This window comes from Chiloscyllium punctatum, chromosome 8, assembly GCF_047496795.1.
Source record: "Chiloscyllium punctatum isolate Juve2018m chromosome 8, sChiPun1.3, whole genome shotgun sequence".
NCBI classification, from domain to species: Eukaryota; Metazoa; Chordata; class Chondrichthyes; order Orectolobiformes; family Hemiscylliidae; genus Chiloscyllium; species Chiloscyllium punctatum.
In genome coordinates this window covers 65,031,564-65,058,654 of record NC_092746.1, presented here as the reverse complement: position 1 = coordinate 65,058,654, position 27,091 = coordinate 65,031,564, and the positions used below count along the sequence as shown (strand labels likewise).

General features: G+C 39.4%; 1 protein-coding gene across 1 annotated transcript in view; it reads right to left on the bottom strand.

Annotated features, from left to right (window-relative positions):
• Nucleotides 1-4,208: 4,208 nt before the first annotated feature.
• lancl2 (LanC lantibiotic synthetase component C-like 2 (bacterial)) overlaps nt 4,209-27,091 on the bottom strand; it is a 61,901-nt gene continuing 39,018 nt past the window's right edge. Inside the window, exons 5-9 of the mRNA XM_072575668.1 lie at nt 21,579-21,725; nt 19,864-20,046; nt 13,802-13,978; nt 7,735-7,807; nt 4,209-5,952 (exon numbers count right to left, since the gene is read on the bottom strand). Coding sequence (XP_072431769.1) covers nt 5,876-5,952; nt 7,735-7,807; nt 13,802-13,978; nt 19,864-20,046; nt 21,579-21,725 — 657 coding nt within the window. The 3' untranslated portion in view covers nt 4,209-5,875. The remainder of the gene's footprint in view (nt 5,953-7,734; nt 7,808-13,801; nt 13,979-19,863; nt 20,047-21,578; nt 21,726-27,091) is intronic.

Here is a 27,091-nt window from a genome sequence, read left to right as displayed (position 1 = left end):
ATGATGGTACCGAAAACATTTTGCCAAATAACTCATATGGGGGGAGGATTCATCTTACAACTGAAAGCTTTATCAAATATACAGCCTTAAAAAAAATCTTCTTAAAATCATTCCCCCAAAACAGAAGTTCAAATCAATAATAAATAGCACAAAAAAGCAAGAAACAAATGCTGTCTGGTATAGTGAGATTCATGTAAATAACAAAAATGCCACAATAGTGTGTGCAATTCTGGTCTCCTTCCTATCGGAAGGTTGATGTGAAACTTGAAAGAGTCCAGAAAAGATTTACAAGGACGTTACCAGGGTTGGAGGAATTGAGCTATAGGGAGAGGCTGAATAGGCTGGGGCTGGAGCATTGGAGGCTGACGGGTGACCTTATAGATGTTTATAAAATCGTGAGGGCCATGGATAGGATAAATAGAGAAGGTCTTTTCCCTGGGGTGGGGGAAGTCCTGAATTAGAGAGCATAGGTTTAGCGTGAGAGGAGAAAGATATAAAAGAGACCTAAGGGGCAACTGTTTCAACAGAGGATGGTACATATATGGAATGAGCTACCAGAGGAATTGGTGGAGGCTGGCATAATTACAACATTTAAAAGGCATATATGAATAGGAAGAGTTTAGAGGGATTTGGGACTAGTTTTGACAAATGGGACTAGATTAGGTTAGGGTATCTGATCAGCATGGACGAGTTGGACTGAAGGGTCTATTTCCATGCTGTACAACTCTATGACTCTATGGTGGTGACTAGCAGAAAGAGAAGACTTACGTGTTCACACACTAATGAAGACAGAAGTCTCAGACACTATACTAGACAGCTGTATGGATAATTTACTGTATACAGATTTAAATGAAGGAGTCTTACAGCATAGAAGACCCTTCAACTCCTTACTCTGATCAGGAGTAAGCAACCTGAGGGTGAGCATAAGTGCAGACACCTACAGACCAAGATATTCCAGACTGGTATATCAACATGCAGAAAGCAGGATCAGCATGGAGGGCAATAAAAAGCACTGAGCCCCACAGGTATTGCTTATTTCCTTCCTGAGCTAATGTGGATCCAACTTGGCATTTAGCTTTGCATTATGTGGGCATGTACTTTTATGACCAGTCTGCCATTATCAGTAGATAATCCGCATAGACTACATTAAATATTCTTATGGATCCCAGTTACTTCCTCAAAATTCATCCTATTAATCAGTTACCAATTGCTGCAAGATTAATTCAATCCATATGGATTGATTTGATGAAGCTGTACTATTTTGACACTTATCAGTTATAAATTGTTTCTTAAATTAAATCTTGCAACACCCCCCCCCCCCGCCCCCACCAATCCTCCTCTTCTCATCAGAAAATCCTGTAATCAGGTATATTAACCTTCCATATTTCAGTAATACCTATGCTATAATTCATGTCAGTCTGCAAACACAGCTCTTTTGACAATACCAAAATCTACTCTACCCCTGTTTGTTGAGTCCAGGAGGTGAGGTAAACACCGCAGGAGTCTTTTGAAGCGGACAGAGTAAGTACTAATTACGTTAAAAATCAAGACTTCACCTCCTTCACATACTTGAACTAGCTCTTGGTGGTGATGTGAACAGATAACACTTCTCAATGATGCAGAATGTTATTTCCCAAAAAACCTCAACTATACAAATCAACTTGCTGTCCTCAACTCCACACTGAGGAACAAATTCCAACCCTACTACTCCACCTCAGTCATGGCACATGAACGTTGGTAGCAAGGCCAGCATTTATTGGCCATCAATAACAGGCCTGACTGCAGTCTGTGCATATTTCTGTTGAATATAAATGTGCGGTTGGGATGTGCTGGAATTTTAATGAAATAGGATAAGCTATTTGCTGAAGGCAGTTCTTCTGCTATTTACCAAGTCTACCAGAATACATTTTGCATCTAATGATTTACTGCTGACACAAATGTGGAATGCTGCAAAATGTTTCAGTGCTAAGAAAATGAGGTCCTTCTCTGAGGTTTACAACTCTGCAAATAATGATTCTTCAAAGTCAACCTTGTCGAATAAAGAGATGTTCGATTTGATGTAGTTAGAATATTAGTAACACTTTATAGTTTGGATTTTTCATGGCATCATGGAGAAAATGTGTTTTTAAAATGGCATATAGATAATAAAACAAAAGGACTATAGCTGCTGGAAATCCAAAGCAAAAACAAATTAATGACAACACTCAACTGGTCTGAAAGCATCTGTGGAAAGAAAGCAGAGTTAATGTTTCAAGTCCAGTGATCCTTCTTCAGAACATATGGATCCTGAGTAAGGCATTCCCACTCCCTATCTAGAAGAAACCACTCGAACCTGGGCAGGAAATGTCAAAGGTGAGAAGTGACTCATGTAAGAAAACAAACTGAGCTGGGCCCTTTAAAAACAAACAAAATGTTCAACAAAACCTTTTTCTTGCTGCAATGGGCTATGGGTTATGAATCCTTAGTTAACATGTAAATGCTTACGAAGAGTCTGTGAACAACTCAGAAGTTCTACCACCAGCCCTGATGTTTTGGAGACTGCTAAAGTAACAGCTGCTTTTTGCCCTCACCAAACCTACCCAAGTTGCCTTTATAAATACATATGTTTCTCTGTCTCCTTGTGCTACAGGACAACTGCTGCTAGGCAACAGCTCTATTCTCCTCTCTCAAATAGCCTTGCTTCTAGTGCACTGAACTGTTCACATCAAACTCTATTCCAAGGCTATAAATTCTCATTACAAATGTATCAACAAACTTCAGACACCCCATCACCACTCTCAAACAAATTTAAAATGGAACTAAAACCATGTATCCCTTTTACACACAATATAGAAATACAGATCAAATTTTAAAACTATATATAGGTTTTAAAGTGGACAGAATGAAATTTCTAAATAATATTCAATCAAGTATCACCACCAGTTTAAAATGGAAATGTCAAACAGTGCTTAATCTCATGATTTAAATAACCAATGTTAGCTTAGACATCAAGATGGTTTATTCTTGACAATCTTGTAGTTTCACTGTCACCATACTAACAATTTTTAAATTTGCCGATTTACTTCATTAACTGACAATGTAACTTTCCTACTGACCACAGTAGAATTTGAATTTATAATTCCATATCCAGGCTGTTGTATTGCTAATCCAGTGGCTTGTACAGTATTTAGTCCCTTAGCAAAAAAGACAAAGCAGAAAACTACATACCAGTTGGCTTAGTGTCTTTAATATGAAAAACATTAGAAGCTATTAAAGTTGTTACAACATGGAACTTAAATAAAAGCAAAGCCAAACAAGATTTTGGATAAGTGGAATCATGTTTAACAATGTATTGGAGCTCTTTGAGAAGGCAGTGTGTGTTGTGGATTTATTGTACTTGGATTTCCAGAAGGCATTTTGAGATGCCACATCAAAAACTTATTGTGCAGCTCGTTATGTAGGGGGCAGCATGCAGGTAGGCACAAAAGAATTGCTGATTTACAGGAATCAAACAGTATTGAAAAATGGATCTCTTTCAGGTTGGCAAGATGCAACAAGTGGTAAGCCACAGAGATCAGTGCTGGGACCTTAACTGTTTATAATTTATATAAATAACATAGATGAGGGGCAGAAGGCGAGGTCACTTAGATAGATAGGAAAGTAAGTTATGAAGAAAACCAATCTTTCCATATCTTTGTGCTCTTTGCTTAATACCACTTAAGGAGATTACAGAGACCTCATAGCACACCAAACAGTATTCAAGTCTCAAACAACATTTGTACAAGATGGGCAAAGGGGTGGAAGGGAAGAGAACTGGTCATTTTTTTCCATGCTGTGAGAATTACATGGTGTCTGCAAACTGCCTGTTGTATTTGCCTAATAACATTCAAGATAATCGTCACATTACTTCCTGTTAATGATGTATTTGTATAATTTAGTGTCCCATGCCTAAGAAACAAGTATCATGGTTCTAAGATTTTCTTCAATTCCATACAACTAAATTACATTCAAATCAAGCAGCAAAGCTTGGTTCCGTTATCTTAATTAGACTATGAGCAGAGATATCTCAGTTATGGGGCTGGAGAAGACTAGAGAGATAATGAAAGGTGAAGCCATTGCATTACTCAAAAACAAGGAAGATTTTTTTTCTAAAAATAGAAATGCTGCTTTAAAGCTGCAAGTTCCTTAATGTTTTTTTGAAAAATACAGAATCACTAACTGTTTGGTGATTGGTTTTTCTATGCTTTTTATTGCTTTGTCTGAAAAATATCCATAAGAATTGTTTACATGGAATAATTAATACAGATGAAAAGTACGAAACAACAGAAAATGCTGGAAATACACAGGTCAGTCAGCATCTGAACAGACTTCTCTTCAGAAATATTAACCTGACTGTTGCACATGCACCTCCACATCAAAAAAGCATGGATTCAGGGAAACATGAATGTTAGCCATCTGTAAGGAGACAATTCAGTTATGACAGTAGGAAAACCACACTATACTCCTTTCAACTTTTACCATCTTTCATCTTGGGTATCACATAGTATGTCAATGGCGATGGAAAGGCATTGAAACAGTACAAGGAAAACAAAACAAATACAATACTTTTGCTATGTATGCTATGCAAAAACCTACTTAGCAAATCAACACGGCCATAAAAGTAAATGAAATCAAAAACGGAAATGCCATGGATAGCTTGGTTTTGTCTTACAGTAAAGACAGTAGCAATGACTGAACCTTTGGTAACAATGACTGAGCTGCACAGTTCTCATGCCACCATTTAAAAAAAAGTGATTGAGAATGTTGATCTTGATATAGCATTATTTTAGACATTTTGCAGCTTCCTTCACCATAAAATGTCAAGATGAAACTGGTCAATATGGTCAAAATTGGCAAAGCACGTTTCATAGTTTGGTTCACTAATACTTTACCTTAGGGGAAAAATAAACAAACTTCAATATAAATTAAAATTTGCTAACATTAATAAAATCCAGTATTATTTCCAACTTTTAGCAAAGTAATCCGTATAGGTACACAATCTTAGCCTATTTCCACAAGAAATGCTTGCAATTCTGCAAGGACAGAAGCCATAATCTTTCCTTTGCTAGTTTTTGATTATCATATTTCTGCAATATTTGCTCTTTGCCACCAATACTTAAAACAAGCTTTGTTCCAACTAAATATTTGTTTGTAACAATGAAACATTATTATAATTCAACAGAAAAGAAAGCAAAGAGAAAGAATGAGACAGAGAATATGAGTGAGAGAGGAGTTATTTTTGGATGAAAATTCACTATTATACAAAGCCAGCATATAGGTTACTTTTCCTCAAGACAAACCAGTTGATAGATTTAGCAAAAGCAACTATGTTTAATCTAGCCTTGATGCAAAGATTTGTTTTGGAAGTCTGCAACATGACGAACAACCCTGACTAATGGAACAAATTTATGAGCGCTGTTCTTTAGGTACATCCAAACATAAATCAGAAGTAAAGTGGTATCATCGGATCAATGATCCAACTTCTTAACATGCACAAAAGGACATAACCACTTTAAAAGGAAATTTGGCAAACGATTAGATCCAATACAAACAAGAACAAAGACACAGTCACAGACACAGGATTGTAAGCTTGCATACAAACCAAAAGGAGGACTAGTATTAAATTAATATTTTTAATCTTTAAGCTGAAATTCCACACTAATTTTCAGAGAATAAAGTTACTCCGAGCTACTGCTCCACATGTTGCGTTCAAAGTCTTGGTTCGTGAAATAATGGCAGACTTGGCCTGTGTGTTCATAAAGGAGACACTAAGATGTTCTGTTCTCCACTGAAAAGAAGTCCTCCTAAGTCAGATACAAAATCATTTGATCACCATTTAGCACAAGCTTGCTGTACTTCAGAGCTCCAAGGCTGGAAATCGAGATGCTTCTGGATTCAACATGTCAGACAAGAAGTGAATTGCTCCAGCCATTCCTATTTAGGACAAAACAGAAAATAAAAACCAATATATTTTTAGTGCTTCTTGAGACTAAAACAGAAACTAATTAAATCTAAAAAGATAATGAACAAAATGTGCAAAATTCTTTTTCAGAATGTTTAGAAATAAAAAAAAACACTGCCCGCTTAGTAAATCATGGTTTCTGTATACATTTGCTGACAGAGGCAGAAACTCTGTTACTAGAAGGATTCACAATTAACAAGAAAGAAGTCTTCCATAGATTGTTGGCACCTAAAATAATTAAGTCACCATGACCATAGGAGGTACATCCAAGAAGTTTGAAGGAAGTAAGGGCAGAAACTGCCACAATCTTTCAGTCTTCCCTAGACTCTGGGGAGGTGCCAGAAAACTGGAGAATTGCAAATGTTACGGCCTAGTTCAAGAAAGATTGTAAGGGATAGTCCCTGAAATTACAGATCAGTCAACTTCATTTTGTTTCTGGAAGCTTCCCCACCATCAATAACTTAAGATAGAATAAGTAGTCACAGGGAAGAAGGGGGGGGGAAGATTAGAAACAGTCAGCATTTATTTCTAAAAGATGCTTAACTAACTTGGAGATTTTTTTGAAGAGATAACATAAAGGCTGAATGAGGATAATGCTGATAATACAGTATGCATGGATTCCAGAAGGTCGTTGATATAGTGCCACACACCAGACTTGAGGAAAATTATAGGCTATAGTATAAAGGGACAGTAGCAATGTGGAAACAAAATTGGCTGAGTGATGGGAAACAATAATGGTCAATTGATACTTTCTGGGCTGGAGAAAGGTTGTAGTGGAGTTCCACCGGAATCAGTATTGGGACCCTTGCTTTTCCAGATATATAATACTGATCTGGATCTTGGTGTGCAGGGGACTATTTCAAAGTTTGCAAATGACACAAATTTGGAAGAATTAATAACTCCAAAAGAATATTGATAAATTTGAGTGGGCCGATAGGTGACAAATGAGGGTTCAATGTAGAGAAATGGGAGGTGATGCACCTTGGTGGAAAGAACATTGAAAGACAACATAAAATAGGAGGTATGGTCTGGGGGGTGGCGGGGGGGGGGGGGGGGGGGGGGGGGGGGTGGTGGTACAGGCACAGAGGGACTTAGGTGCATATGCACATACATAATAGAAGGTGGCAGGACAAGTGGAGACTCCCAACTTTTCCAAATCATTTTTCCTAATTAAAGATTCCTGATAACATCCAGCAAGTCTCCTCGGTATTTTTAAGGCTTTTACAGCTCTTCTGTCCTGGAATTGTTCACAATATTTTCTATGAAATTTAATTTGACTAGTGGATTATGAAGTTCCTGGGTGATCTTCATTTTCACAAACTATGTCTCTAACTAAAAATCCAAATATTCAATAAGCATTTTAATTATCTTATCAACTTGCCTTGCCCTTTGAGGATTTGCATATACTGACAACAAAAACTCTGTTCATCAACCTCAACATGTCTTTTATATCATCTCTCCATATTCATCCGTCCAAAATACATCACCTCAGACTTCCTTGCATTAATCTTCATGTTGCTACCTATTTCTCCATTCTGTCTATTAGTAAAATGTTTTGCTTAATATTTTGCAGCCTAATTCAAGTATAACACAGCAAAATATTTGTCTGAAATAAGGATTGACCCCAGCAAAACAGGGTTAAGACAGCAACAGTAGCATTGGTTTTACCAAAATACATAATTGCAATAACAAATCAAATTACAATTTAATTAGTCTTCAATGATGGTTAAGCCAAATATAGCTCAGGGCATTACCTTCAAACAAGGAATATGGTCTATCAGGGATACGACATCCATGTGTCCCATAATCCAAGCACCATTCAGCAAACTGCAAAAGCAAGCAATACTGAAGTTGATTTGTGCAATTTGTAATTCTGTATTGAATTATCATAATCCAAAAAAATAGTAAGTGTGGATATGCACACTGTCAGCTGTTATTTGCCTCTTTGAAGGTTTTAAAACAGTAATACAGTAAAACTGTAGACTTTTGTGCAGAATATGTTTTACCAAAAGCATTACAAAAAGAAATGCTGTACAGAAGTAGAATTCTTATCCAGGGTATTGGTGGATCTCCTTACTGTTGAGGTTACCTTGTGCGAATTGCTACTGCTATTTACAATGGTGGTTGATTTTGCAGTGTTCACGTCAGCTATCTTAGTATCAATAATGTCGTGGCTATCATTGCAGCTGACAGAGAAATACACACTGTCTTTATATCTTACTTCTATAGTTGTATTATGGGAATGAATGTCATGAGAATTGCCAGACTGCCAGCATGAGAAGTGACAGACAGTTGAAACCATGATCCTGATCATTTGATGAATCTCCTTCAAAAGGCCAGCAGATTGTGAAGTCAAGAACAAGACCATAACAAAATCAGATCTGGATCAGTGGTGCTGGAAGAGCACAGCAGTTCAGGCAGCATTCAAGTAGCTTCGAAATCGACGTTTTGGGCAAAAGCCCTTCATCAGGAATAAAGGCAGTGAGCCTGAAGCGTGGAGAGATAAGCTAGAGGAGGGTGGGGGTGGGGAGAAAGTAGCATAGAGTACAATGGGTGAGTGGGGGAGGAGATGAAGGTGATAGGTCAAGGAGGAGAGGGTGGAGTGGATAGGTGGAAAAGAAGATAGGCAGGTAGGACAAGTCCGGACAAGTTATGGGGACAGTTACTGAGCTGGAAGTTTAGAACTAGGGTGAGGTGGGGGAAGGGGAAGGGGAAATGAGGAAACTGTTGAAGTCCACACTGATGCCCTGGGGTTGAAGTGTTCTGAGGCGGAAGATGAGGCGTTCGTCCTCCAGGCGTCTGGTGGTGAGGGAGCGGCGGTGAAGGAGGCCCAGGACCTCCATGTCCTCGGCAGAGTGGGAGGGGGAGTTGAAATGTTGGGTCACGGGGCAGTGTGGTTGATTGGTGCGGGTGTCCCGGAGATGTTCCCTAAAGCGCTCTGCTAGGAGGCGCCCAGTCTCCCCAATGTAGAGGAGACCGCATCGGGAGCAACGGATACAATAAATGATATTAGTGGATGTGCAAGTAAAACTTTGATGGATGTGGAAGGCTCCTTTAGGGCCTTGGATAGAGGTGAGGGAGAAGGTGTGGGCACAGGCTTTACAGTTCCTGCGGTGGCAGGGGAAAGTGCCAGGATTGGAGGGTGGGTGGTTTGGGGGCGTGGACCTGACCAGGTAGACGCGGAGGGAACGGTCTTTGTGGAAGGCGGAAAGGGGCGGGCAGGGAAATATATCCCTGGTAGTGGGGTCTGTTTGGAGGTGGCGGAAATGTCGGCGGATGATTTGGTTTATGCGAAGGTTGGTAGGGTGGAAGGTGAGCACCAGGGGCGTTCTGTCCTTGTTATGGTTGGAGGGGTGGGGTCTGAGGGCGGAGGTGTGGGATGTAGACGAGATGCGTTGGAAGGCATCTTTAACCACGGGGGAAGGGAAATTGCGGTCTCTAAAGAAGGAGGCCATCTGGTGTGTTCTGTGGTGGAACTGGTCCTCCTGGGAGCAGATCCGGCGGAGGCGGAGGAATTGGGAATACGGGATGGCATTTTTGCAAGGGGTAGGGTGGGAAGAGGTGTAATCCAGGTAGCTGTGGGAGTCGGTGGGTTTGTAAAAAATGTCAGTGTCAAGTCGGTCGTTATTAATAGAGATGGAGACATCCAGGAAGGGGAGGGAGGTGTCAGAGATGGTCCAGGTAAATTTAAGGTCAGGGTGGAATGTGTTGGTGAAGTTGATGAATTGCTCAACCTCCTCGCGGGAGCACGAGGTGGCGCCAATGCAGTCATCAATGTAGCGGAGGAAGAGGTGGGGAGTGGTGCTGGTGTAATTACGGAAGATCAACTGCTCTACGTAGCCAACAAAGAGATAGGCATAGCTGGGGCCCATACGTATGCCCATGGCTACCCCTTTGGTCTGGAGGAAGTGGGAGGATTCAAAGGAGAAATTGTTAAGGGTGAGGACTAGTTCGGCCAAACAAATGAGTGTGTCGGTGGAAGGGTACTGTTGGGGACATCTGGAGAGGAAAAAACGGAGGGCTTGGAGGCCCTGGTCATGGCGGATGGAGGTGTAGAGGGATTGGATATCCATGGTGAAGATGAGGCGTTGAGGGCCAGGGAAACGGAAGTCTTGGAGGAGGTGGAGGGCGTGGGTGGTGTCTCGAACGTATGTGGGGAGTTCCTGGACTGGGGGGATAGAAAAAAAGGACATGTTCTGGGACTTGGAGTCAGAGTCATATGACCATAAGAAACAGACATTCCTGCTCCTTGGATACTGCCTGATCTGCCGTGCTTTTCCAGCACCACTCTAAATCTAGACTTTGGTTTCCAGCATCTGCAGTCCTTGTTTTTACATTTGTACATAAGCCTGCTCCAACATTCCTTGTGTCCAAATGCCTGGCTTTTCCTCGTAATCCTTGATTCTCCGACTGATCAATAATCTATTTTAGCCTTAAATACACACAAGAACACTGCTCTATAGCACTCTGTAAGAAGGAATTCCAAAGATTAACATTTCCTCATCTCCCCTTTATTTTGTAAATATGCCCTCTGGTCTTAACTCTCCCATAAAGGTTAAATATGTCCTTTCAGTATTTACCTTATCAAGCCTCTTACAATCAAAATTTCATTGATATCAACTTTTATTCCTTTAAATTCCAGTGACTAGAGTCCAAATCCATTCAGCCTTTGCTCAGAGGACAATCAGCTCATAGCAGGGGTCATCTTAGTGCCCCTTCACTAAACTGCCTCCAATGAGGGAATCAAAAACTGCTCATTGTACTCAAGATGTGATCTTTTCAGCACCTTGTATGGCTGCAATAAGATCTCTCTATTCTCATGCTCCAATCCCCTTGAAATAAGGCCCAACATTCCAGTAACTTTCCCGATTACTTGCTACACCTGAATTCCAGCTTTGTGTTTCTTGCATAAGTACCCCCATGTCCATTTGAGCAGCAGCTTCTCTCAATTTATTATAATAATGCTGTTTTGTTCTCTCTTCTAAAATGAAGAATGCCACATTTTCCACATTATATTCCACTTCCCAACTTTTTGCCAACTTACTTAACTTATCAATGTCTCCTGGAAATGGTTTGCATCGCCTTCCCAACTTGCCATTTTGCCCACTTTTTTGTCATCTGCAAATTTGGCGACAATACATTCACTTCTTTCCTCCAAGTCATTAATAACAGTTTCGGTCCCAACATTGATCCCTGTGGAATCCCACTGGTTTCAGACTGACAACCTGAAAATGAACCCTTTATCCCCACTTGCTGTTTCCTGCCCATTAGCCAACTATCTATCCATGCCAATACACTATTTCCAGTACTGTGGGTTCCTATCTTATGACTTAACGTTTGTGAGGTATTTTGTCAAATGCCTTCTGGAAGGGCAAAGACAACACAGCTACTATTTCCTCTCTATTTACACTGGCTTGAAACTGCAACTTCCTTGAAAAATGCTAATGAATTAGTCAGACATGATTTCCTTTTCCTGAAGCCCATATGACTCTGCTTGATTAGGTTAGGATTTTCCAAATGTGCTGTTGCTTTCCTAATTATTCATTTCAACATTTTTCCCAACAGTAACAGTTCGGCTAATTTGGTCTATAGTTACCCACACTTTGCCTCTCTCCTTTTTTGAATAGGATTATCACAATGGCAGTTTCCGAATCCCCTAGTAGTTCTCCAGAATCCAAGGACTTTTGGAAAATTACAATCAATGTATCCACTATCTCTGTAGTTACTGCTTTTAAGATCTTTGGACGCAAACCATCAGGGCCAGAAGTCTTATCTGCCATTAGCACCCATTAGTTTGTTTATACTACTTCTCTAGTGATGGTACTAAATTCCTCCTAAGTATTCTTTTGCATTAATAGTATCTTTCACCATAAAACCTGATGCAAATTATCTTTTAAACTTCTCTGCCGTTTCCTTGTTCACCATAGCTATTCCCCCAGATTCATTTTATAAGGGGCCTATGCTCACTTTGACCTTGTTCTTCCTTAAATGTTTAAAGAAGCTCTTATTTTCAGTTTTCATATTCCTCACTAGTTTGCCCTCAGTTTTTGTTTTCTCTCTCAGATCTGTTCACTGTACTCCAAATGGGGTTTTAAACCATGGTTTTGTATAACTGCAGCATAACTTCTGCATCCATGTCCAGCTCTCTAGACATAAAGGCCAGCTTTCTTGATCATTTTTTCCACCTGTTTGTGACATTTAAAATATCTACGCACCTGAACCCCTAGAAAATACCCCGATCTATCCTTTTTAGGTCCACATAGTTGCTTATATCAAATTCCATCTGCTAGTTTTGGTTCACTTAGTCAATCAATATCCCTCTCTAATTTAGTGCTACCATCTACATTTCTACAATGCCACCGAACTGTGTGACAACAGGAAATTTGGATATATAACTTGCTACGCCATTATCCCAACTAGAAACGTGAATAATTGAGGCTCTAACACAGATCCTTGTAGGACACTATTGGTCACAATCTGCCAATCTGAAATTATCCCTACTTTCCATCATCTGCTACAACCAGTTTCTGTGTCAGGAATTTATTCTCAATTCCATGGTTTCCATCATAGTTAACAGTGACTTAGGTGAGACTTTATCAAATGCCTTCTGGAAATCCATCTGAAACAATATCCATTGACATTCTCCTGTCCAATCCTTAGTCACCCCTTTGAAAAATTCAATGAGGTTTGTAAAGCCTGACCTACTCATCATGAATCCTGATTATTCCTGATTCACTGAAAATTTAAGGTGTTCAGTCACCCCATCCTTGGGTATAGACTCAAGTAACAGCTATTTCCTATCCTAATGATAACCCAATCAGACATGTTGATCTGCATTGACTCACCAATATCCAGTGCTACCAATTTAACATTCTTATTCCTCTCTAACTTCATAATCTCCAGCCTTCAAATTCACTTCCATTTCCCAGAAATATTTGTTCCTTCAGCTCTTGCTTCTCAAGTATCCTCCAGCACAGCACTGATACTCATGCTTTGTTATCTAGGTTTCAAAAAATGTAACTTACTCCTCACATTTCTTAACCTCTATCTCTCCTTCCCCGTTAAGGCCCTCCAAAGCACTTTGATCAAATATTTGGTCACACATTCTTTTATGTTCTTTCTTCTCTAAGCATCCATTTTTGTTTCAGTATACCACTTTGAAGTGCTCGCATATATCAATTAGTTCAGTTGTCTAGATAGCAAGGGTGTAGCACAGAATAAATGTTAATTATGTAAGTAGGTACTTCTTGGGTTTGCTCCTCCATTTGCCATACTGATATCATGATTAGCTTCCTCAGATAATGAGACATTTCATGAAGAAAGAGAGGGAGTGAAATGCCGTGGGAGGTTCCCCACGTTAAAGTAAGGTAAAATCGCCATCGTCTTACCAGACCAAAGGGCTGCCCTTTCATTACAGAGAGGCAACTGATAGTGACTTAACTCTCAGTCACCATGCCTCAGAATGAAGGTGAAGTTAAAAAGGAGAATCCTTCATTATAACCTTAGTTGGTGTGGAAATTGAACCCATGCTGTTGACATCACTCTGTATCACAAACCAGATACCCAGTCAACTGAGTTAACTGACCCACTGCCCAAGTTAGTTTATTTAATGAAATATGAAATTAAAAGAATTCAATGAAGAGGAATCAAATCAGATTTGTAAGGTTGACTGTTCTCTCTCTCTCCACGGATGCTGCCGGACCTGTTAACTTTCTCCAGTATTCTCTCTTTTCACTTAAGATTTCCAGGATTTGCAGTATTTTTCTTTTTATGAAAGTATCTAATTGTTGCATTATGGATGGTAATTACTTTTCACATTACCTTGCAAGCTCTGTAGAGATACTTTTTATCTCGAGTCAACTTGTATAGAGAGAGGAAAGCGTATCCGTTGCCTGCAGTTCCATGGCAGATTCCATAACCCTTCCGCAGCAGCCCTCGTTGCCAGATAACATCACTACACTCCATTGCATCTCTCAAGTACTTTTCTTCTTTAAAGGTCTGTTTAAAAAAAAATAAAAAGCTGTTTAAATTTCAATTGGACACAACTTTAAAACAAAAATATCATCCAGTGAAAGTCAAACAAACACTGTAGTTTGCACATCAAAGTAGAAGCCTTCAAGGATTCTCCCAAAAGAAATGTGGTTGACTTATACACTAATTATACAATGAGCTGTTGGTCTGGAAGTGGGTGATCACCACTTTAATGAGTGTCAAAGCATCAGTAATTAATATTAATGTGACAAATCATGTTGAATTATTTGTACAAAGATACCTTTAACCATAATCAGAGTTTTGAAACCATCTACCATCTAATGCAGAGATCACTGAATATTTGCTGACTCACTTTGACTGTGGCATCATCATAAAAACTCAATTCGGGATCAGAAGTGGCTTTCTTGCTTTCAAAGACCATCCCACCATGAACAACAAGTTTTCCTAACCAAAGAACTGAATAACCTCAGTTTTTCCCAATTTGATGACATTCTTGTGCACTGACAGCATCCCATGATCTGATAATGAGATCACATTGGTATATGGAATATCGGAAGTCTATTCTGCATATCATCGATTCACAAATTCACTCCACCATCATTCATCACCATGTACAAAATCCACTGCACAGAATATGATGTCCTGCATGGTCTTCTCCAAGGGAGAGAGTGCTAGTTTATATACTCAATGGAATTGAAGTTCCTTATCTCTCGACGAATGAATTTAACTCTAATGAATCCTTTCTCCACACTCTCCAATGCTCTTGGACTTTTCTGAAATGGTCATGCTCCCAGAACTGGGAGAATATTCCTGTAGAAGCTGAACTAGTGCTTCACACAAATTTAATCCAACCTTCTTGCTTCTGTACTCAGTCCTGTCTTTCAAATATTTTCATTCTGAGAGTTGGCCAAATTATAAACAATCTTTATTCAGTATTCTATTCTTTGTTATTTTTGTTCCCTGCCTCAGAGACCAATCCACATTTTTATAATGTCCATCCACATTGTCTTGAATCTGCCTTATGCCTGCTTCCCAGTTGTGCAGTCTCAAAATATGTGAGCTTTGCTGAAATCACTGTCAGAATCACTTAATACAGAAAAGGCTCTTCAGCTCATCAACTGTGCTGACACTTACTTTCCAACACATAGCCCATAGCATTTAAATGTTATGACAGTTAAGTGCTCATTCACATACTTTTTAAAAGGTTATGAGGTTTCCAGCCTTATCACCCTCTCAGGCAGTGCCTTCCAGATTCCCACTACCCTCCAGAAGAAAATATTTTGCCTCAAATATCCTCTATATCACCTGCCCTGCACCTGAAAATTATGCCTACTTGTTACTGAGTTTCAACAAAGGGAAACAGCTGTTTCCTATCCACCTTGTCTATACCCCTCAATCTTATACAATTCAGTACAGGCCCTCCCTCAGCCTTCCCTGCTCAAAAGGAAATAAACTGTGCTTATCCAGCCTCTCAATACAGCTGGAAATGCTCCAGCTCAGGTAACAGCCTGGTGAATCTCCTCTACAACTCCTCTATTGCAAACACAGGCTTCTTATTGATGGCGATCAGAAATACATACAATATTCTAGCTGTGGCCTAAGCGCCAACATAACCTCTACTTTTATAATCTATACCATGACTGATAATGGCAAGTGAACTGTAGGCCATCTTAATCAAGCTATTAGCCAGTCTTACCACCTTCAAGAATCTGTGGACAAGCACCCCCATGAACCCTTTGTTTCTCTGAGCTTCCTAGTGTCCTGCCATTCATTGAGTACTCCCTAGTCTGGTTACTACCTTCAATGTGTTTAGTGGGCGGCACGGTGGCACAGTGGTTAGCACTGCTGCCTCACAGCGCCAGAGACCCGGGTTCAATTCCTGACTCAGGCGACTGACTGTGTGGAATTTGCACATTCTCCCCGTGTCTGCGTGGGTTTCCTCCGGGTGCTCCGGTTTCCTCCCACAGTCCAAAGATGTGCAGGTCAGGTGAATTGGCCATGTTCAATTGCCTGTAGTGTTAGGTAAAGGGGTAAATGTACAGGAATGGGTGGGTTACGCTTCAGCGGGTCGGTGTGGACTTGTTGGGCCGAAGGGTCTGTTTCCACACTGTAAGTAAGCTAATCTAATCTAATCTAACCTAACTCATACTTATCAGAGTGGTTCAATTCCCATCACTGGTTTGAGGTTACCATGAAGGACTCTTCTCAACCTCTGGTGGCCTCAGGTTAAATTATAACCAGTCGCCTCTCCCAAAGCGAGAGCAGCCACTATGGTCTGGTAAGACGATGGTGACACAACACAACTTATCAAAGTTAAATCCCATCTGCTACTGATCTGTCCATCTGACCAACCAATCTTTATCTTAAGATTGCTTCCTCACTACTAACCACCTGATCAACTTTTGTGTCATCGGCAAACTTGATCATCCCCTCCACATTCTCATCTATATTATAATTTATATATATCACAAACAATAACAGTCCCAGCTCTGACCGTGGTTGTCCGCTGCTGAATACTGACCTCAGTCTCCTACCACAACAGCTGACTTTGGATCCATCTGGCCAAGTTTCTAGAGCCACTGCATCAAGTAAGTTCCTTTTGTTTTAAAAGACCATTTTTCTCAAGAACACACTTACTTCTCTGTTAGCTTGACTAAACATGACACAGGTAATATTCATCAGAATGCTTTCATTTCAATGCATCACTCTTCAAATCACTTGAATCCTATGCTCCTATTAAGCATTGGATAATGTAAGTTTTATTAGCCACTCCCTCAACCCTTTCCTGTGATCTTCAACAAATTATGTTCATATGCTCCCAGTTACCTCTGCTCCTGCACTCACTTCAGAATTATACCCTTCATTTTATATTGCTTGTCTTCTGAAAATAATGAATCACTTCACACTTACTTGCATCAACTTGTCTGTCCTGTTGAAGTTTTACACTAAACTCCTCACTACTCACAATGCTTCCAGTTTCAGATCATCCACAAATTTTGAAACGGCACTCTGTACACAGAGGTCTAGTCAGTAACATACTGGAAAGAGAAAAAGGTCCTAACTTCAATCTCTATGGATGTCTACTAGAAACCTTCAAGTCTGAAAAAAACATCCATTATGCACACTATTTCCAGCTATTTAGCTAATTTCATATAAAGTAGCTTTTTATTTCATGAGCTATAATTTCATACTTCATTCATTTTGTTTCAGAGCCTATTTCAGGTTGTCACTTGTCATGCTGCACACTGTCGATCATAGGTATGTCTTAAAGCTCCTATATTTCATCTTTGCAACACAGCTTTTATCACCTGCTTGACCCCATGTAGCGAATTACAGTATACAGAAGCAAAACATGCATTGCTGGGTAAAGAAAGTTAAGACTGGCTTCTAAACGAGAGTATAACATTTCATAACCAAAGAAGTAGGGTCGCCTTTTATACTTTGATCCACTCTAACATGCAGAATATTTTCCATTGCAAGCCTTCAAAAGCTGATTTTTAAAAAAAACTTTGTTATATCAATCTGCATTGTCATACCTCGCAATGCCATTAACAGTGGTACTAGATGCCACATTCAGGAGAAAAACAAAGTCACTGTTCCTGATACAGCAGAATATCACTCACTTTGATGCCAGCCCTATCACAGATGCACCAGGTTTCAGATACAAAATAAAAATGTTCACCATGAGTCCCTTCCTTATCTTGCAAACTCTACAGCACACTCACTGAAGAAATATGTAAATTGGTTTGGAAAGAAAGTGATTACACAATAGACAAGAACTGTTATGTGGGCATAGAACACTTTGAGCCATCCTGTGGAGATTGGATGGGGAAAAAACACCGATTATGTCATACCGTGAATAGCATTATGTTAATCTAAAGGACTCCCAAATTACATGCTGCGTATGGTCCAGAAGCCTAGCATCAGCATCCTCTTCCACTTCTAGCTGATAGAGTCATTGAAAAGTACAGCATGAAAACAGACCCTTCGGTCTAACTTGTCCATACCGACCAGATATCCTAAATTAATCTAGTCCCATTTGCCAGCACTTGGCCCTCTAGTTTTGGACTCCCCTACTCCAGGGAAAAGGCCTTGTCTACTTACCCTATCCATGCCCCTCATGATTTTTTAAACCTCTATGCAGTCACCCCTCAGCTTCTTACACTCCAGGGAAATCAGCCCCAGCCTGTTCAGCCTCTCCCTATAGCTCAAATCCTTCAACCCTGGCAACATCCTTGTAAATCGTTTCAGAACCCTTTCAAGTTTCACAACATCTTTCCGACAACAGGGAGACCAGAATTGCAATCAATATTCCAAAAGTGGCCTAACCAATGTCCCGTACAGCTGCAACATGACCTCCCAACACCAATACTCTGACCAATAAAGGAAAGCACACCAAACACCTTCTTCACTATCCTATCTACCTGCAACTCCACTATGAAGGAACTATGAACCTGCACTCCAAGGTCTCTGTTCAGCAACAGTCCCCAGCACCTTACCAATAAGTGTATAAGTCTTGCTCTGACTTGCCTTTCCAAAATGCAGCACCTTACATTTATCTAGATTTAACTCCATCTGAATGTGAATATGAGGAAAAACAAAAATCAATTGGCCCAGATCTTCTGGCCAGTAACAACAGATAAACACAGGTTCCTGGCATGTCACCTTGAGCCTACAGGAAGCCTCATGTGATTGAAATTTCTACTTTGATAGATCTGTAAATCTTTCTACATTCCAATGGAACTTCCAAAAATGGATCAATGGAGCCTCTCCAGAGTGAGCCCAGCAAGCACAGGAGAATCAAAGATAGGAGATAACACTCCTACTTTTTGTATCACTAATAACTTACCTGAATTGAGCAGGTTCAAATCAGCTAGTAAGTAGACAGTCATGAATAAAGGACTGGTTGTGTGGTTGTTCAGCTGGCAAGGGTCATAGGATTGACTTTGCAGGCACTGGGAGTAGTTTTGGTCCCCTTACTTAAGGGAGGAGTATCATTTCATTGAAGGCAGTTCAGAGAAGGTTCATCAGGATGATCCCTGGTATGGAGACACATTGTCTTATGAGCAAAGGCTAAACAAATTGGAATTCTACTCACTGAAGTTTAGAAGGACAAGAAGTGATCTCATTTAGACATATAGGATTCTTGAGGAGTTTGACACGGTAAATGCTGAGATGATGTTTCCCCTCACTGGAGAGTCTAGGACCAGAGGATGCAGTCTCAGACTAAAGGGGTATCAATTTAAGACTGAAAATAGGAGGAATTTCTTCTGTCACATGGTTAAACAGTCTTTGGAACACCTTGCTACAGAGAACTGTGGGGCAGAGTCATTATGTCTATTTAAAACAAAGATAGATAGATTATTGATCAGTCAGGGAATCAAGGATTACGGGGAAAGATCAGGAAAGTGGACATTGGGAATCTCAGACCAACCAATCCTACTGAATGGTGGAGCAGGCTCAAGGGGCTGAACAGCCTACTTCTATTCCTATTTCTGATGGTCTTATTGGTTGTAGTGCTCAGTTCAGCTACACTGGCTAACAATCAAGTTATGTCAGATAATGTAAACTGGTTGGCTAGACATCCAAGTAGGTCCAAAGTATCTGATCAAAATCTCAGTCATAAAGTTCAGTATCAAGAATACTTGCAGAGTGTCCTGAGAGCAGACATTAGCCTGCTGAGTATAAACTTCTTAGACAATTTCTGTATGTACACAGAAGAGGACTTTCATGGGGTCCCGATACCTATCTCCCAATTTAAGACCCACTCATATGATCAGACCCAAATGATGTTATCCATAATTACACTACAAAAGCATCTATGACAATAAATTGTAGCAAAAAAAGTTAAATTGTAGCAAGTAAAATTGTCATGTAATTCAAATACTCACTTTGTGAGACTGAATCAGCATGTGTATAACACCAGGAGCACCATGGCACCAATGGACCAGTCGATCAGTTTCATTGCTTAATGATGAAGGGTAGTTTCCAGACCTAAACTTTTTATGTCGTACATAGTCCACACTGGGTTTTACTAGTTCCGTGAGGGTCTCCTGATCCAACTTTGAGCCTGCCTGGAACAGGAACAAACTTTCAAAATCTAGGAAATTCCATGCAAAATTTATAAGAAAGAGTATAACTGTTAGTGTAATAGAGGTTAGATGATTATATCTACAAAAGTAAAGGGAAAATAAAATGTACAGCAAAAACAAAACAAAAAAAAAGTGTCTTAGGAAAATGCAGGATAGTGGGTTCAGCTCTGAAATTTTCCTAATAGACACTCAGGACAGTATGTTGGAATCAGCTTCACATTCTAAATAAGCCAGAGTAATGTCTGATACTCTCCATTGAGATGTTATAGATATTTATCTAAACTTCATTTACAGTTACTAATGGACCTGCCAAATATTTCTAACAGTTGTATTTTTAAATTTTTTTACAATATAGGGAAAGAATGTGTGTCACAATTAAAGTCTTAGTATATTTACTTCTCTGATGAAGCAATACTTCATCCCATCACGTTCAGCTGGAATGCTAAAGAATTAAAAGAAACGGTGGCACTCTAACTGAAAAGGTTGTATTAGGTTGTGGTTGAATGTTCAGTGACAAACAAATGGCACTATTATTACACTTGTCCAGAGACTTTCTCTGGGCTTTTGCAATGAAGTTTGCAATAATGGAAAACCAAATCAATTTGCCACCATCTATAGGCCACCTGGAATCTTTATGACAAAGGGTGACTAACAATGTCATCTTCAAACAGGTTGAGAAATCCAAATGAGGCAAGCATGGGCCAAACCAGGAGCTGCAATCAGATATTCTAAGTAGAATTATGCATAGAAATAGAAAAAAAAACGATATAGAGAGAGAGTGAGAAAAAGATGGGAGAGAAAAAGAGAGCGAGAGAGACAGAAAGAGACAGAGAGAGTGAGAGAGTGAGAGAGAGAGAGAGAGAGAGTGAGTGAGAGAGAGAGAGAGAGAGAGAGAGAGAGAAAGAAAGAGAGAGAGAGAGAGAGAGAGAGAGACAGAGACAGAGAGCAAGAAAGAAAAAAAAAGAAACAAAGAAAGAGAGAGAGAGAAAAAAGAACACTATTGAAAGAAAGAGATTTCCAATAATAATTAAGAACAGAATAAATGAAACTCTACACTTCTATTATTACATTTTTAGTGCCAGAAAAAATACTGAACAGTAACTGAGGACTTGGCACTGGTGTCGAAATTCACTGAGATTTGATTTCATAACCCCAACCTTTTCAGGCACTTCTAATGTGTGCCTGGTGGGAACATATCATAACTTCACATTCTTTCAATGCTGACTCATATCTAATGATTATTTGTACTACAACAACAAACTAATATATCCGATACATCAAGAGTACCACAATAGCTGTTTTGACACTCATACATTCACCAGCTGGTTATATCAATTGTTCTCAATAATGCATAACTTATATCCTTTCATTCCTCAACCAATTCTTGTGTATCTGCCTATTGGATCACCAAATTCTATCAACTTAAATTTACAATAGATGCTGCAAATAGAGCTCATCCCCTTTCAGTAGGTTTCTGAGGTTAAAAGAAATCAAAGTTGACATCTGAAACCAACCTGCATTAGCATATAGTAGATCCCTGCTAGACCATGGGCCGCTCCAACATACTGTTTTTTGTGCCATTGGTAGAGAAGAGGACAGCGTTCAGTTTTGCGTTCTTCCTTGGAAAGATTTTTGCCAGATTCGATAATGGCATTAACTACCTATTTTATAGATTACCGTAGTGGAAGGAGAAATCAGAAAAAATATTGTGGTTTAAAAATTCTAAAATTGCTACAAGGATGAACACATAGCTCTCTCATTAACAGTCATTTATAAAGTCTTACTCTGTGCTTTATTAATTGTTGTAATAAATCAATTAACACATTCATTTCACGAGAAAATACATGCAACATATGTTTTAGTCATCAATTTCTATAAATGAATGATTCACAGAGTCCTAAGAAGCCTATTAATTACAATGAACATTACGCGTGTTTATTAAAGAGGGCGCTTTAAATACAACACAATTTTGTGTATAACTCTGTAGGCAATTGATTCATGACACTGGACCCAAGCACAATATTTAGAAATAGGATCTTGACAGGCAATGCCATTGTGTAAGAGAGCTGGTAGAAAGTATCACTTATAAGTGAGAATGCAAATTATATATTAAATGCTTGTGATTTTGGAACATAAGGGGGCAGCTGAGACAGAGAAACAGAGGATGAAGAATGGGCAATTCAGTCCCTTGAGCCACCTCTACCACTCAATAAGATCATGGTTGATCTGTGGCCTAACTCCATATGCCTGCATTAGGCCCATATTAATTGATAGCCTTGCTTAATAAAAATTTGTTGTTGTGGTTCTGTTCGCCGAGCTGGGAATTTGTCTTGCAAACGTTTCGTCCCCTGTCTAGGTGACATCCTCTTCTCCCAAACTTTGAATAAAAATTTGTCTCTCAGATTTAAAAAATTAAAAATTGAATGATCATCAACTGCCGTTTGAGGAAGAGAATGTTCCAAAACTCCACTACTCTTTACATGCTCCTGAATGGCCTGGCCCTAAATCTTAGACCATGCCTCCAGGTTTTAGAACTTCAACCAGGGGAAATAGTTTATCTTTACCTACCCTGGCTTTCCCTGTTAATATCCTGAAGACCTCAATTAGATCACCACTTAAGTTTCTAAATTCTCGAGAATAATGTTCTAATTTGTCTAATCGCTCCTTACAACATAACCCCTTAAGTTCAGGTCTCATCCTTGTAAACCTACATTGAACTCCCTCCAGGGCCAAAACATCCTTCCCAAGGTGTGCTGCCTGGATCTGTTCAGTACACCAGATGTGGCCCAACTAGGATTTGTATAACTGCACCAAAACATCTGCATCCCTACACACCAGCCCTTTAGATATGAAGGTCAGCACTGCATTAGACTGCTTAACTATTACTTTCATCTGTTTGTGGTATTTTAAAGAGCTATGCATCTGAACCCCCAAATGTCGTTGGACATCCACTGTATTTATTCTGTGCCTTCCCAAAAAAATGAATCTTTCTTTGTCTGAAATGGATCACCTCACACTTGCTTATATTAAAATCCATCTGCCACAGTTTTGCCCATTCACCTAACCTATCAATATTGTTATGAAGTTGAAGATGTGTACTATACCTTTAAGAGAGAGTGAATGCTGTTCTGAACTCAGAGATTACAGGCACCTGTGATAAGGACTAGATGGCAGTCCCAGGGTGTAATGGAAAATTGAAAATATGTAACATTTGGCTGTGAAATGGAGTTTTGATTGCTGTTTTGAGAATAATTCAAATTTAACCAATCAGTTTAAATCATGCCCCAGGATACTAAAACCCAATTGAGTTTAAATTGATTGTTTTTCCAACATCGAACCAATGAGACGATCCAATGCTGGGGGAGTATAAAATGCAAACCTTTTGAAAATTGGTAAAAGAGCAACTGCTGTCAAGACAGAAACGCAGGGAGAATTAACATCTTGCTCTCCAAGAAATTAGGAAAGACTCTCCATCAAAGGACCTTTTCATATGAAACATACTCGCAGTAAAACAAAAAGAAGCCAACTCAGGAGATCTTGAACAGGAAGGAAGACACAGATGACGACAGCGGCTGTGTGGCTTTGAAATTAAGTTGGTGTAATTTTAATAAGTGGCTTATTGGAACAGCGTACTGTTATAGAGTTTGAGGCAGATAATAAGCAGTTAAGAGAAAGGAGGCCTTAGAAATGTTAGTAGTTGTTTAATGTTCACTTTTAGAGAGAAAAAAATAAATTGATGTTATTTTCTTTAAATAATAGAATTTGGGAGCTCTCTGTCACTCATATTTTAACAGATTATGAGGTGAGCTTTTCTGGGCGTTTGGTTTAATTAACAAAGGGGTTCACCCCCAATGTTATAACAATATCTTGGACATTGATCCAGCATTCACAAGTAGCGAAGAAAGCACACAAACATAATTTTAAAATTATACGGCTATGAGATACAAATCTAAAGAATGTTAAAATGGTAAATGATCTCTGTAAATTAACATGAACATGAACATTTAAGCCCTTGGCAATTATGAATATGATCACCAGAAATGTACCAGCATTGCAGACATGCCAATGTGATTCCTATATTCTACAAAAGGGTGACAAAGTCACAAGTCAGACACAATAATAATGGAATGACTTACCAGACATGCACTTGATTGTACAAGTAATTTTCAGCACCTAATAGATAGCAGTTGGCATGTCTTTTGAAAAGGAAACATCTTCCTGCATTTTTTGAGTAACTGACAAGTCAAATAGACTACAAGGAGCGCCTTGACATTCTCTATTTAATACCATTTAACCTTCTAATAGCCATATGATAAAGTTCCAAATAAAATGCTGATAGTTTAAGCTACAACGATTCAGCTACGAGGAGTCAATGCAAAAATTGGAATGGATAAAATAAAAGTTAGCTCAGAGCAATAAATAAGATTAAAATAAATAATTTAACAGGGCACTGGGTTGGCAACAGGTATGGCACTCAAAATGCTATTTCTTAAGTTAAATTAGTGACAGAGTCAAAAGGTCATTGCAAATTTGAATGCGTAATTTCATCAAACAAGATGGAACAGTGATGCCACCTCAGAAATGATAGAAAACAAAAGTGTCAAACAAAACATGCGTGTGGACAGAATGGGACATAAAATTTAATGGACAATTAAAGTACATTCCATTAAATAGGAAAAAAATGTGACATTACTAAAGTTCTCTAATCTCACTTATGAAATAAATGTGATATTAAACATATAGAAGCAATACAGGATAGTAATCAACAATCCAATATAATCTTTAAGTATGTAGAATAAAAAGATAGATTTAGTGACCAGGCTACACTTGGGTATAGCGCATTCAATGCCAGTTGCTAAGAAACAAGAATATATACTTAGGTGCAGAAGAGAGTGAAAAGGCTAATACCATGTCAAAAGAAGCAATTTTAGTAGAAAGAATTAAGCCTAGAAAGGTGATACCAAAAATGTGACCTTAGAACTTCACGATAGTTAAAGCAGTGGGAAAGGAAAATTTGAAACAGTTAGATATCACAACAGGACTCTGAAAGTGTTTTTGAATAATGAACTTAAATACAGGAGCCAAAATGATCTCTATCACAATTGAGAAATCAAGGATTGAAGAGAATGCAAGGTCAAAATTGAATTATTGAAAAGGTACAGGAAAGAGACATTACTAAAAGTACTCAAATTTTTTTCTTCGACAAAAATGCAATTATGTAACAGCTTTCACAACTTTTTAATACCAAGCAACAATGCTACACTAGTGTTACAGCATTGTCCAAGAAGTCCAACACCCAACATGACTTTAACACAAACAAGCCAGCACTACCGAGCCCTACTGCAAATTGTTCTCATTTGCCTTCATTCTGGTCCATTCACAAAGAGGAGGAGAACTGGTCAGCTGCTTATACCATTTTCTTCCGTTAAATGCATTTGAACAAGAAAAAAAAACATCCACTGAAACACCTTTAATCGGAACACCAGGGAGTGGATTATTTCTGTCACTACTGTTCCTAAACACTGCACCCCAATACTGTATAGTGATCTCGAACAGCAATTCCAATGAATGGCTAATTGATATAATCTTGATGGCATTCATTGAAGCAGCATGATGACCAGAACTGTGGGAGAGCTGCCAGATTTTCTTCAAAATCACCAAGGTACCAACAAAGAGCAGGAGTAGATCACTTATGCCTTTGAGCTTGTTGTGCCATTCAACAAGGTCATAGCTGATCTAATTTTATCTGTAACTCCACATTCCTACATATCCCTGATAATCTTTCATCCTCTTGATAATCAGTAACCTATCTACCTCTGTCTTAAAAATATTTAAAGATTCTCTTTTGAGGAAACCAATTCCAAAGATTTGCAGCCCTCAGAAAAAAATGTCTCCTCATTTATTTTAAATGCGTACCCCTTATTTTTAAACCATGACCTCTAGTTCTAGATTCTCCTATAAGAGGAAATATCCTTTCGATATCTACCTGGTTCAGTCCCCTCAAGTTCATGTTTTAATTTCATCTGACTCTTCTAAATACTGGATCAGTGGTGCTGGAAGAGCACAGCAGTTCAGGCAGCATCCAAGGAGCAGCGAAATCGACGTTTCAGGCAAAAGCCCTTCATCAGGAATAAAGGCAGTGAGCCTGAAGCGTGGAGAGATAAGCTAGAGGAGGGTGGGGGTGGGGAGAGAGTAGCATAGAGTACAATGGGTGAGTGGGGGAGGAGATGAAGGTGATAGGTCAAGGAGGAGAGGGTGGAGTGGATAGGTCGAAAAGGAGATAGGCAGGTTCGACAAGTCCGGACAAGTCAAGGAGACAGTGCTGAGCTGGAAGTTTGAAACTAGGATAAGGTGGGGGAAGGGGAAATGAGGAAGCTGTTGAAGTCCACATTGATGCCCTGGGGTTGAAGCGTTCCGAGGCGGAAGATGAGGCGTTCTTCCTCCAGGCGTCTGGTGGTGAGGGAGCGGCGGTGAAGGAGGCCCAGGACCTCCATGTCCTCGGCAGAGTGGGAGGGGAAGTTGAAATGTTGGGCCACGGGGCGGTTTGGTTGATTGGTGCAGGTGTCTCGGAGATGTTCCCTAAAGCGCTCTGCTAGGAGGCGCCCAGTCTCCCCAATGTAGAGGAGACCACATCGGGAGCAACGGATACAATAAATTATATTCCTGATATTAACCTAGTAAAACTAACTACAAGGTCTTTAACTTTCAACTAAAAATGTAAACAGGGTCTCATCTCATTGAAAAGACAAACATCTTTTTCAACCACGCAGTACTCCACATCAGTATAACATTTAATATATCAGTTTTTCCTCAATTTATATTGCTAAAGACTCAGTTGGCACTCACACTATGGAGCATGTCTAGAAGCAGACATTTAAAGAGGTATAGAAGATAGAACATTACAGCGCAGTACAGGCCCTTCGGACCTCAATGTTGCGCCGACCTGTCATACCAATCTGAAGCCCATCTAACCTATACTACTCCATGTACATCCATATACTTGTCCAATGATGACTTAAATGTACTT